The sequence below is a fragment of the Carcharodon carcharias genome, chromosome 10 (genome assembly GCF_017639515.1).
Source record: "Carcharodon carcharias isolate sCarCar2 chromosome 10, sCarCar2.pri, whole genome shotgun sequence".
Taxonomy (NCBI): Eukaryota; Metazoa; Chordata; class Chondrichthyes; order Lamniformes; family Lamnidae; genus Carcharodon; species Carcharodon carcharias.
In genome coordinates this window covers 157981772-157993873 of record NC_054476.1, presented here as the reverse complement: position 1 = coordinate 157993873, position 12102 = coordinate 157981772, and the positions used below count along the sequence as shown (strand labels likewise).

General features: G+C 39.3%; 1 protein-coding gene across 5 annotated transcripts in view; it reads right to left on the bottom strand.

The window, feature by feature from the left end:
• Positions 1 to 12102, bottom strand: part of synrg (synergin, gamma) — a 117159-nt gene that overhangs the window by 65879 nt on the left and 39178 nt on the right. For all 5 annotated transcript variants that reach the window (XM_041198452.1, XM_041198451.1, XM_041198453.1 and 2 more), the window contains 3 exons: positions 11865 to 11980; positions 10056 to 10118; positions 6420 to 7406 (listed from right to left, as the gene is read on the bottom strand). In XM_041198452.1, the coding sequence (XP_041054386.1) occupies positions 6420 to 7406; positions 10056 to 10118; positions 11865 to 11980 (1166 nt within the window). The remainder of the gene's footprint in view (positions 1 to 6419; positions 7407 to 10055; positions 10119 to 11864; positions 11981 to 12102) is intronic.

Below are 12102 nucleotides of genomic sequence, written 5' to 3'. Positions count from 1 at the left end.
AGGGCAACTAGGGATGGGAAACAAATGTTGGTCTTGTTCACATCCTGTGAAAGAATAAAAAAAAAGTTCCAGGATTTTGACCCAGCTAAGATGAAGGAACAATGATATGTTTCCAAATCAGGGTTTGGTGGGGAACTTGCAAGCGTATAGTGTTCCCAAGAGTCTACTGCATTTGTTTTTCTTGGTGGTAGAGGTTGCAGGTTTGGAATGCGCTATCAAAGTAACAGTGACAAGATGCTGCAGTGCATCTTGTAGCTGGTACACACTGCAGTCTTGGTGTACAAGTGCTGGAGGGAGAGAATGCTTAAGGTGGTGGTCAATGGGGTGCCAAACAAGTAGGCTACTTTCTCTTGGGTAGTGCCAAAATTCTTGAGTGTTGTTGGAGCTACACTCAGCCAGGCAATTGGGGAGTATTCCATCACAGCCCTGGCTTGTGCTTGTGGAGTGGTGGAAAGGCTCTGGGGAGCCAGGTGGTTTTGTTGCTAATTTCCATATATTAAGCTAATTCTGTACATGAAAAGTGATGAGGCTCTCTATTCTAATAGTACCTCAGGCTTCAAGCCACTGGCTGCAAGCTTCTTTGATCACAAAATCACACATTTACTTTCAGCTTCTAAACGACAAATTATTTTGGTGGTGGTGTGCAATTAAAATTTATGTAGAATTTCCAACCTCTGAACCGCACTTGTAGCCATGGGATTTATGTAGCTGGTCCAGTTGTGTTTCTGGTCAATAGTGAGGCCAGGATGTTGATGATAGGGATTCAGTGATAGTAATGCTGTTGAATGTCAAGGGGAAGCAAGAGCAGCTAACAGGAAAAAAATCTATGGGGTCTCATGTGTGCTCCTACAATCTTTGACGTTTAAAGGTTGGCATTTCCTAACCACCTCAAGTTATATAGTCCCCTCATCTGCTCTATTCCACTGCAATGATGACCTTCATTGCGAGTTTTGACCTGCAACCCAGATTTCTCAAAATATAATTAAAAAGCTACATGCTTATAAGCGAGTTGCTGATAGATATTGATTGGAAAAACTACATGTGTTGTTTCATAGATTCAAACATATTATTCAATACGAGGTAAGTATGAAAGGAGAGAGATGATATGAGACAGAGAAGGGCACGTGGGTGGAGAAAGTGCTATGGTTAGTGAAAACTTAAACTCTGCTGAATAATGCGAAAAGTACAGAGTGAGAGATATTCAGGTCTTTTCGAATAATCCTTAACACTCGTTTTCCAACAGAGAAATTGGCATTTTTTTCAAACTGCAAAAAGCACTATGCCAGGCAAATACATCACTGGAGTTGTTACAAAGCACAGAGAAACTCCCGCACACAAAGGCACTGCATCCAACAAAAGGCCATGAGTCTAAACTCCATCTCAAATGTGACCACTACATAATAACCAGGTTTTAAACATTGTGTTTAATAGTGTGAAAATGTAACATCTGTAAACTCTATTGTCTGTATTCTCTCCTGGTCTCCATTACAACTTTAAGAATCTTCTTGTTTAAAGCTAAGAAAAACATTCCATTTTAATTTGTTTTTAATTTCTACACATAAAACTAGTTCTTTTCACTGAAAAGTGATGAAGCTCTCTATTTTAATAAATCTCAGTCTACAGGACATTGGTTCCAATTTTGCTGATCACTAAATCACACATTAACTCACAGCTTCTAAACAACAAATTATTTTGGAGGTGGAATGCAGTCAAGGTTTATGTAATAAAACCAGATATTGTTTATAAATAACACTTTGACCAGCATTTTCACATATTTTAAACAAAAGCACTTTTCCATGCAACAGATGTTTAATAGACCTTGTCAAATCTAGATGATAAGTAAATCTAATGGCTAATAAATATTAGGAAAATAAATGGTGTTTTATTGCAAAAAGCTATTAAGTGGAGGTGTAATCTACTTGCCACTACTCCATTAACGTAAAGGTTAGTGCATTACCTATGACCACAATACAGATGAGTTATCTCACTGAGGCACTTTTGGAATTGCCAGCAAGGTGCAGAAGATAAATCATCCCACCATGGCTGGTCTTTGATGTGTTTTTGAATAGCAGAATAAAGAATGAAGAATGCCCTGGCTCTGTCTCTCAAAATGATCTCTGGAACCATTTATCAGCCAGAAATCAATGCTTCCGATGAAAGAAGGAGAAACTGTCACCCTGAGCTGCTCTTTCTCACGTATCCTGGCACCAGTCAACCAAAAGCTTAGGTGGCGCTCTAGAATGTCACCTGCAGCTCATCATCTTATTCAATACAGGTACATACTGATTTTAATAAAACAATTATTTTTAAAACACATGCTGCCATTATACAGAGAAAAAGAACGTGCATTTGAATTGCACCTTTTATACCCTCAGGGTGTCCCAAAGCCCATTAATCATTTTTGAAGTCACTGTTGTTTTGTAGCCAATTTGTGCACAGCAAGGTCCCACAAAAACAATGAAATAAATGAACAATTGCTAATACTGTATTTACTCCCCACTCTACATTCAAACATCAGTTTCTTTTAACCTACCCACTTGCTGCATAGCGGTATATGACCCATGACAATAGAAACATAATACATTATAGTATAAATAATGTACCAAAAAATAAATATCTTGGTTGCTGTGGTCACAGAGTGGTCCTAAACTAAAGTACATCATAGAGTGTAAAAGTTGGGAATTCGGTGTGAGTGCAAACTGAGTGCAGAGGTGGGGGTGGGGGAGGAGGAGGAGGAGGTGGTGCTGCTTTTGTCTCCAAAGTGCTCCATATTATAGGTAAATATTTGATTTAATTTACGTATAAAAAAACTAGATCAAGTAATTCATTCAAATACAAAAAACTATTAGCTAGTTGAATAATGACATAAACTTTAATTAATTATATAAATTAAATAAGGATAGATAGGGATGGCAGTGCAAGCAATGTGCTGCAACTGCAGCAGGTGGGAGTTTGTAGAGAGCATTGTGAACATAGACAACCATGTCTGCAGTAAATGTCTGCATCTCAAGGAACTTTAGCGCTGAGTTGTTGAGCTGGAATCTGAGGAACAGTCATTGCAAGGCATCAGGAAAAGGGAAGAGCTACCTAAACACAGATCCAGGAGACAGTCACCCCATCAGGTTAGGAAGTGGCACTGCATAACTGCGAGTCAGGAAGATCAAGGGGCAGAGCTGGAGGAGCCTCAGCTTATGTCCTTATCCAAAAGAGAATTTTTACTGCCTGCATGGATGAAGGCAGAGTCTGAAGGAATTTCAAAGGTTATGCTGTCTACTGGATGCCAGGGTTAATGACATTTCCTCGGGACTGGAGAAGAACTTGGAGTGGGAGGGGAAAGCTTAATAAGAACCTATGACATAAGTAGAAAGTGGAATGAGGTTCTACTGAGAGAGCCTGAAGAGCTAGAGTCCAAATTAATAAACAGAACGTCAAAAGCAATAATCTCTGGATTATTACCTGAGCCACTTCAAAGTGGCATAGGGTCAGACAGGACAGAGTTGAATGCATGGTCGAAAGAATGGTGTGGGAGACAGAGTTTGATTCACAGGATACTGACATCAGCACTGGAGGATGAGGGAGGTGATCCATTGAGAGGGGCTCCACTTAAGCAAGGTCATTTTGAGGTTGGTAGGCTCTTAATCATGGGATGCCACAAGGATCAGTGCTGGGGCCTCAGTCATGACCTGGATGAAGGGGTGTAATGTACCCAAATTTGCTGATGATACAAAACTGGGTAGGACAGTAAGCTTTTGAGGGAGACACAAAGTATCCACAAAGACAAATAGATAGGACAAGAGGTGGGCAAGAGTGGCAGATAAAGTACCATGTGGAGAAATGTGGTTATTTGTTTTGGTGGAGAGGAGAGAAAAACATTTGTTTAAATGGTGATAAACTATTAAATGTTGGTGTTCAAAGGGATTTGGGTGTCCTTATACACAAAACACAGGAAGGTAACATGCAGGTACAGCAAGCAATTAGGAAGACAAATGGTATGCTGGACTGTATTGCAAGGGTGTTGAACTACAATTGTACGGGGCTTTGCTAGGACCACACTTGGGGTACTGTGCATAATAGTTTTGGTCCCCATACCTATGGAAGGACATACTTGTCCTGCAACGAAAATTCACTAGATTGATTCCTGGGTTGAACTATAAAGAGAGATTGAGTAGAATAGGCCATATTCTCTAGAGTTTAAACATAAGATTCTGAGACAATTTATTAAGCTAGATGCAGAGAGGTGGTTTTCCCTGGGTGGAGAATCTAGAACTAGGGGCATAGTCTCTCGATAATTTAGAACTGAGATAGGACAAAAATTCTTCACTGAGAGGGTCGTGACTCTGGGATCAATAGGTTTTATGACTCTAAGGGAAACAAGGGATATGGTTATCAGGTGGGAAAGCAGAGTTGAGGTAGAATTTCAAACATTATCTTGTTGAATAGCACAGCAGGCTCCAAAGGCTATATAGCCTATTCCTACTCCTATTTCTTAAGCTATTTAAAAATAAAACCTGTTTACCAAGTCATTCATACAGCACTAACATATCAGACTAAATCTGATGAGTAACATTGCTGCATATTTAGTCTTAACAGATGCACTGACTCCAGTCTTGTGCGTAAAATTCTACTTGACTACAACCAGAGTTCGAATTCAGATCTCTGCAGAGCAGTTTAAATGTAAAGAAATTCTCAAATGAAAAGTGCTACCTAACCATTTCCATTCAATGAATATTCTAAGCTAATTAGAACAGTTTCATATATGAGTTTACTTCTGCAGCTGCACACTTTAACACACTTGTATATTTTAACTGTTGGTGTGCAGGCTAAGGAACTTTTTAATGTAAACTTACCAATTCAATATTCTCCCAACTTAGCTCCACAGTGAAAAGCCTGCACTTCATAAACTGAAAGAAATCTCCCCTGTGCTTGCTATTGGCATTAGTGTATATAGTACAAGCATTACTCCCATACTGCTGCAAGAGATCAGCAGATCAGAGTCCCTGCATTGTGAGCAATTGATTTGAAAACTATTCGTCTCAGCTTAGTCTAATTTCAGGCCCTCTGTCCCATTTTTAAAATGTCAAACATAATCTGCATTGATACTTACCCATTATTTATACACACCAATGCTATCACTACTCATCAAATTTAGTCTGGTATGTCATTGTTGCATGGATAGCACAGTAGACAGATTCTTTATTTAAAAACAACCAGGATATTTAATTTATGGCACATTATTTACACCATATTATTAGGTTAGTTAACAAAAGCAGATATTTTGAAAGGGAAGTAGAGAAATATCGTGCGCACACTCAGGCTCAGTTTTCAAGACTGGTGTTTGTTAAACCACTCAGTAGACCTGGAAACCCTTCCTAATCCACCCATAAGCTTTTTGATAAACCTTGTTAGCATGCATTTTTGTCCAGTGGATTATTTACATGTTACTGGCACACTCAACCTAACTGTCCAGTCTGTTGGTCAAACAGACAGTACTTAATAATTCTAACACGGGGCAAACTAAAGTTATGCCCAGACTATTACATCCAGAATTAAGCTCAAAGTTCTTTAGTCCAGACAACATTTTGAAAGTAGTTTTAAACAGCTTTCTAGAAATATAAATAATAATACTGGCCTTCGCAATAATTAAGAGAGATATTTGCAACTTTTGTAAAAACAAAATTGCAGTTAAAACTAGGTACCATGTTAAGGCACCGTGTTACTTTCTCTACAAGCAATCACTATTGGATATGCAAGAGCAAAATACTGTGGATACTGGGTGTCTGAAATAAAAACAGAAAATGCTGGAAATACTCAGCAGGTCTGGCAGCATCTGTGTGGTGTGGTTGCCCACAAAAGAATAAAATGGAAACAGAAATTTGGAATGCTGGTCAAAAGGGCACAGATAAAATAATTCAACTAACCCAATGACATCCAGGCTGACTACAACTGTCTCTCTCTCTCTCTCTCTCTCTCAATTGTTCATTATACAGATACTATAATGGGTGAACGGAATATGTAGATGTCTGTTCAGAAAAAGTGAACATTATTTGGATCATTCCATTAATTCCAAGTACTGAACGAACAATTGTTGCATTTTAAGTGGAAAAAATATTGACAACAACTATGCCTGTTCAACTATGGTAAATGATGACAATATAGTGGACATAATGTACCCTAACAATTCAAGTCACCCGGTGATAACTCTAAACCAAGGGCATTCATTGGATTTCTCCACTATGGTTAATAACTGAATGTAATTATGCTCACTGAAGAACAGTGGCAAACAGAACAATTTCCAACAGCCATGATTATGCAGAATGGACAGCTAAATGGTAAATCATTGGTGCAGCATTATAGAAAGGTAACTGCAGTATGCAGATGATTTGGCTGTATTTACCAGATCAATCGAACCATTTCCTCACCTGTAACAGGAGGCGGCTGACCAATGACAGGTGGTAAATCCAGCGAGCTGTCAGACAACACATGCTTCAAATCACCACCAACCTCAGCTGACTTCATGTCGAATTGACCAGATAAGGCATCTTCCGAGTCCTCTTTACCAATACTGCTCCCACCAATCGAAGGAAGGTCCAAAGATTTCACAGAGGCAGAGTCTTCTTTTGCCTGTTTAAAAGCAGAGAGTTTATCTACGAAAGACTTGTCCGAGGTGCTGAATGCAAGGGACAACTTGGTAACTGGAAAGTCATCCTCATTCTTCTCTTGGGAAAGGGAGGAATTGTCTTTTTGTTCCTCAAAGCCCATCACAGACCCTTCCTCAGGTAACTGTTTAAAGACATCATACTTGTCTACAGTGGACGTTGAAGGCTGTTGTCCACCTTCTGCTATGCCAAGTGTGGCATCAAAAGATGCTGCGAAGCCATCATTCTTCTCCTGCCTGAAAACACTATATTTATCATTTGACTTTTGTTCAGAGGGTCCAGTGTTGCTGCAGCTGCCAAAAGCTATAAAATCTGCAAATTCATCCTGACCCCATCCCCCACCCGATGACGTACTGGCTGCTACGCCAAAAAGACTGAAGTCCCCAAAGTCATCAGTTCCACCAGCAGTCTTGCTACTGGCTGAGGAAAAAGTACCAGATGATAGTGATGACAATGATGATGTAACACATACAGATGATGTAATGGATGATGTCACAGAAACTGGTGGAAATGACACAGATTTGTTCTCTCCAGTGCAACTGACAGAGGTAAAAAGGTCCGTGAGATTGAAAGAGTCTTTAGGCTGTGTTACAGGTTGCAGTTGTGGCTGTAGAAATGGCACAGAAGGAAACGCTGTTGAGAACGTCTTTACTTGCTCTGATGAATCTACTGGTGAAATGCTGTCTGCAGTTTTGAAGTCTGTGAATCCATCATCATTCCCTGGTGACTTGAATTCTGCAAAGCCCTCCCCTGCAAACATACATCTTTTCAGTGACAAAATATCAGCAGTTAAGAATGGAATTCTATAATTCACTTTTCACAGCACACAAACACAAGCATTTTCAAGTTAGTAACTACGACCAAAGCACCAACCCATACCAAGCATGCACTGCCAAATAAAACCCTGCATTGAACATACCACCATTTAATTTCTCATTGTAGGGAAGAGGGATGATCAACGAACCAAATTTAAATACCCAACTGGCCCAAATTAGGGCCATTTTGTAAATCTGGAAAAAAGAAAGTGAGAATTTTAACCCAGCTTCAATGGGTAAATGGTCTGGCCATTTCCCGTGGTGCATGCGTGGCAGCATTCCGCTAAGCTTCTATCCAGCCCGCACACAAATGACGACACATTGTCTGGTTCTGCTCACATGGCAGTATAGTGGCAAACGTTTGACTTTTGTCTTTTTACGGAAGAGGTTCTGTTACTTTATTCTGTTTGTATTTTTCATTTTACTACCTGGAAATATTGCAGTTATTCATTCAAGTAGCTTGCTGGAGGGGGTGAAAGGGGAGGAAGTCTAGTAATTCATAGTACTGCACTTCAGAATAACTATCAGCTTTCTTGGCTCAGTCAATTGGCTTTCAACCTCTACAATTTCTCCTTCTATAACAGTTGTGCTTAAAGCCCAAAATACATCAATCATGTGAGATAGTTTTTTTTTAAACCGCTATATTTTGCACGAAGCTACTTAGAGAGCACATCAACAGCTGGAAAACGAAGTCAAAATTACCAATGCTTTCCCATTTTTTTCAATTAATTTTCCTTCTAAAAGTACTGATTTCATGCAATGGGCATTCATCACCTGACCACAGTGCCCTTACCTAATTTATGATCCTTAAAGAGGATTGTCAGACAATTGTTCAACCAAAGGATGTGCTGCTGTTAGGAGTATTCACCCATCATTCAAATGTGGTTTTCCAGCCGGGAATCAATGTATCAGGACACTGACTGATTTCATCCTCCTCAACTGTGGGAGACTGAAGTCAACTGTAGCCTCATAGTGACATCATGAGTCAGCACAGATCAAAGATCAAACCTGTGATGCACCGATCTCTTTGCCTCAGCCATTCAATGGCTACATTGGTGACCTATCAGGGAAGCTACAACTACATATTTTCAATGGCCAATCAGTTGCCAAAATATGTCTGCTCTCATAAAAAAATCCTGGGGTGAGAAACAGTAGAGAAATGCAGTTGCAAATCTTCAGGCTCACATCACTGTTAAGGCACTCATTATGCCTCACAGTGATTCTTTGGGCCCAACAAAGTGACTGCACTTTTCAAATAAAAAAACTCCATGGCTTTTTTTTTACTAAGTTACAATGTTTAAGTTATCTTCCACGTGAAGAAATGAAAAATAAAATTAATGCAAGTATCATAACCTGGGTCTATTTCAGTTAAGCACTTTAATTTCCAGCTCCCTCTTCAAAAGAGCAGAATCATAACTGTTTCTGCCTTTCTTGCTTCAATGGAGTAATAGCTTTCTGCTGTAAGTTGATGTGATCATAGTGCACTATGACCTGGGCCAACAAAGTGAATGTTGCTTTCCTTCTCCCTAAATGCACTCCACCTTATTCCCCAATTGTAAGAAGTAGATTAGACATTGACCCCAATGAGTAGCACCTTTGATAATGCAACTCGCAAGCTAAAATGAAGAGGCGCATAATAGTAACTCAGCAAGGCTCACTCTTAGTGTCTTTTTCTTTCCGTATGGGAGCACCTCTGCTCTGCACCTTTTCCCTCCCTCCCCATTAGGGAGTCCACTAGCAGAAGAGAGGGCAGAAATCATTTTCTGATGTAGTGCATTGGAATATGGATATATTGTTCTATCCCACCTCAACTTTCTTTTTTAAAAAGGTGCACATAAAGCAAAGGAAGCAAACAGAAAATAAAACACTACAAAATGCTTAAACAGCTTAGCTTTTACAAACTATCCTGCAATTATTTTAACTGCAACAAGGGAATTAAATGTACAAATAAAAATATTTAAAATATAAATAGATCTGTCTAATCAGTTGGACATCTAGATAATACTGGCACACTGTACCTGTTCTTACAATTCATTTTTCATTTGCATGAAGACTGCAATTCTTTTTCAGCTGGGAATTGCAAGAATTCATCAGAAAACCATGGGGTGGAAGGTTGGGAGAAAGAGGAAGTCCAACTAATATCCCATGCCTTAGTCAAAAAGGCTGTGTGGTGGTGGTTGGGCAGGGGAGGGGAGGGGATGGATTTGGAGAGGGGGCCGTGGGTGGATTTGGAGAGGGGTCCGTGAGTGCATGTGCACAAGTTTTTAAATCAACATTTGCCCCGGTGACCCACCAAGTCAGCGTCTCTTTGCTGCTTGGTAACCGAATGAGGAATATTCTGAATCATCACCATTAAATGTTAATAGTCATTGCAATTCTGGGCCAACATGAAAGCCAATTTGGAGACGCACTGTTACTGATAGCATTTGTAGAGTAACCAGTAAATCTACATAGGTTAAATACATGACTATTTCCGCTTCTTCAGGAAACACTATGCCTTTCATACAAGGAATTTGAAAATACTCTGTTGACCACAGCTACTTTATGCATGGGTGGTTCTACAAACTGCTGTATATCCACTCACCTGAGGATTTATTCTCTGCACTCTGGCCAAGTTCCCGAAAAACGCTGTATTTGTCGCCAAAATCTAAAAAAAAACAAAACTGAGTCATAATATATTCAAATAACCTTACAATTTTTCAACTCATTTTATTAACGATAATGTGCTAAAATAACAACTCAATGCAAAAGATTTCCTTTGCTGAAATACTACAGACTCACAATAATTGAAGCATCAGTTTATAATGCAGCGTTAATCTGAAAATTTTACACTTTCACCTCCTCATCAAAATATTCTTGGGAACTCTTTTTGTGTTGCATGGTTATGTCATGGAGGCAGTTCACATTGGTACATGCAAACAATGATACTGGGTGCTTGAAAAGCAGAATGCTTCCTTTCCCAGTGCTAATTCCTCCCCTGGATGAGTACACATGCACAAACAAAAACAAAAATTATATGTTAAGGTACCACAGATGGTTCCTCAGAGAAGGGTCTGGATCAAAGAATTTTGGGAGTCAGCCTTGCCTCAGAAGTTACTCTTTTGCCTCCGAGTTAGTATAACGATTCCCATGGGGGTACAGTAAATCAAAATAACCAAATTTATCAAACAACCCAAAATGAAGAAATTACAAACAAGAAGATTTCACTTTTGTAATTTTAACTTAACACAAATCAGAACCAACGCAAATCAAACATGAATTAACAGGAAACTGATACTTCAAATAAAAAGATAAATTTCATTTAAAAATAGTCAATACAACAAAGATATGCTTTACAAGACCACAAGCATTTGCATCATTCCCTTCAGACGTGTGGCACTATGCAGCTACACGGTTCCGTAAGATGCTGTTCTTTATTCACAAAGGGTAGGTCAGGAGTCCTCTCCAACAACAGCTTTCATCTCAGGGTTTCACAGGTACAATTACCATCAACAAGGCACACTTCTACAAACCCTCTCTCCCTCAGGTCACGACAGTCCTGATGGTGTAGCTCTCCAGGATTCCTCCTCAACTGACCAACCAATAACGTCCTGGTTCATGTTTTGGCCACTTCTAGTAAAATACTTAGCTCTCTAGCTGTAGTAAGGGAAAACTGCACTATAGAAGAGGCCATCTTTTAGAGCAGACATTGAAGCAGGGTCCCATCAGCCCTCTCAGATGAACATTAAAAAAAAAATCCAATGAGGCTATTCAAAACAGGGGAATTCTACTCATCAATATTTATCCCTTAGTCAACAAGGCCAAAAACAGATTATACGGTCATTTATTTCACTGTTGTTTGTGAGATCTTGTTGTGTTTACTGGTTGCCAAGCTCCCCTGCCTTACATCAGTACCCACATTTAAAAAAAGGGTTTTGTTGGCAACAAGTGCTTGAGGACATCATGAGGTGAGATAAAAATTCAAGTTCTTGCCTTTGTTTTGGAAAGGTATCATTATTAGGCACCTCTCATGTGCTTTCTGATCATTGACAATGGTGTGCGAGCCGTGGTGACCGGAAGTACTAGGTAGTGAATGAGGTCCACGCAGGGGGAGAAAAAGGGGAAACATCTTCTCAAAGAATAGACATGAAAATATAAAATCTAGTGATATATCAAGTTTAGTATAAACATATTATGTGGAAGAAAACTGAAAAGATTTTTTTTGCTCAATCTTTTATTGACATTTTCTGACAGGCTGATTTCATTAGTTTAGAATGTGAAACTGGAAGTACTAAGCAAATATCATATATATATAGTCACTGTAACCTGGAGAGAATAATTCCATTCATTACAATTTTTAAATGCTCAACTTTGGAATAAAAGGTAGACAGTGCCAGAAGACAGTCCACTGTACCTGCAAATGAAGAACTTTCTGTAGGCTTGTCTTCTGTCAAGTCTTTAAAGACAGCATATTTGTCCACTGAAGAAGACGCAGATGTTCCTGAAATTGGAGTCAGTAGCGTGTGTGCACTGAAAGAGAGAATTCAATTACCTAAAATATAATCTCAAACATCACTGTATGCCAGAAGAACTTCAGGTAAGTAGTTTTTCCTGAAGTTGTAATTACAGGCACTCGGTAATATTACAAACAA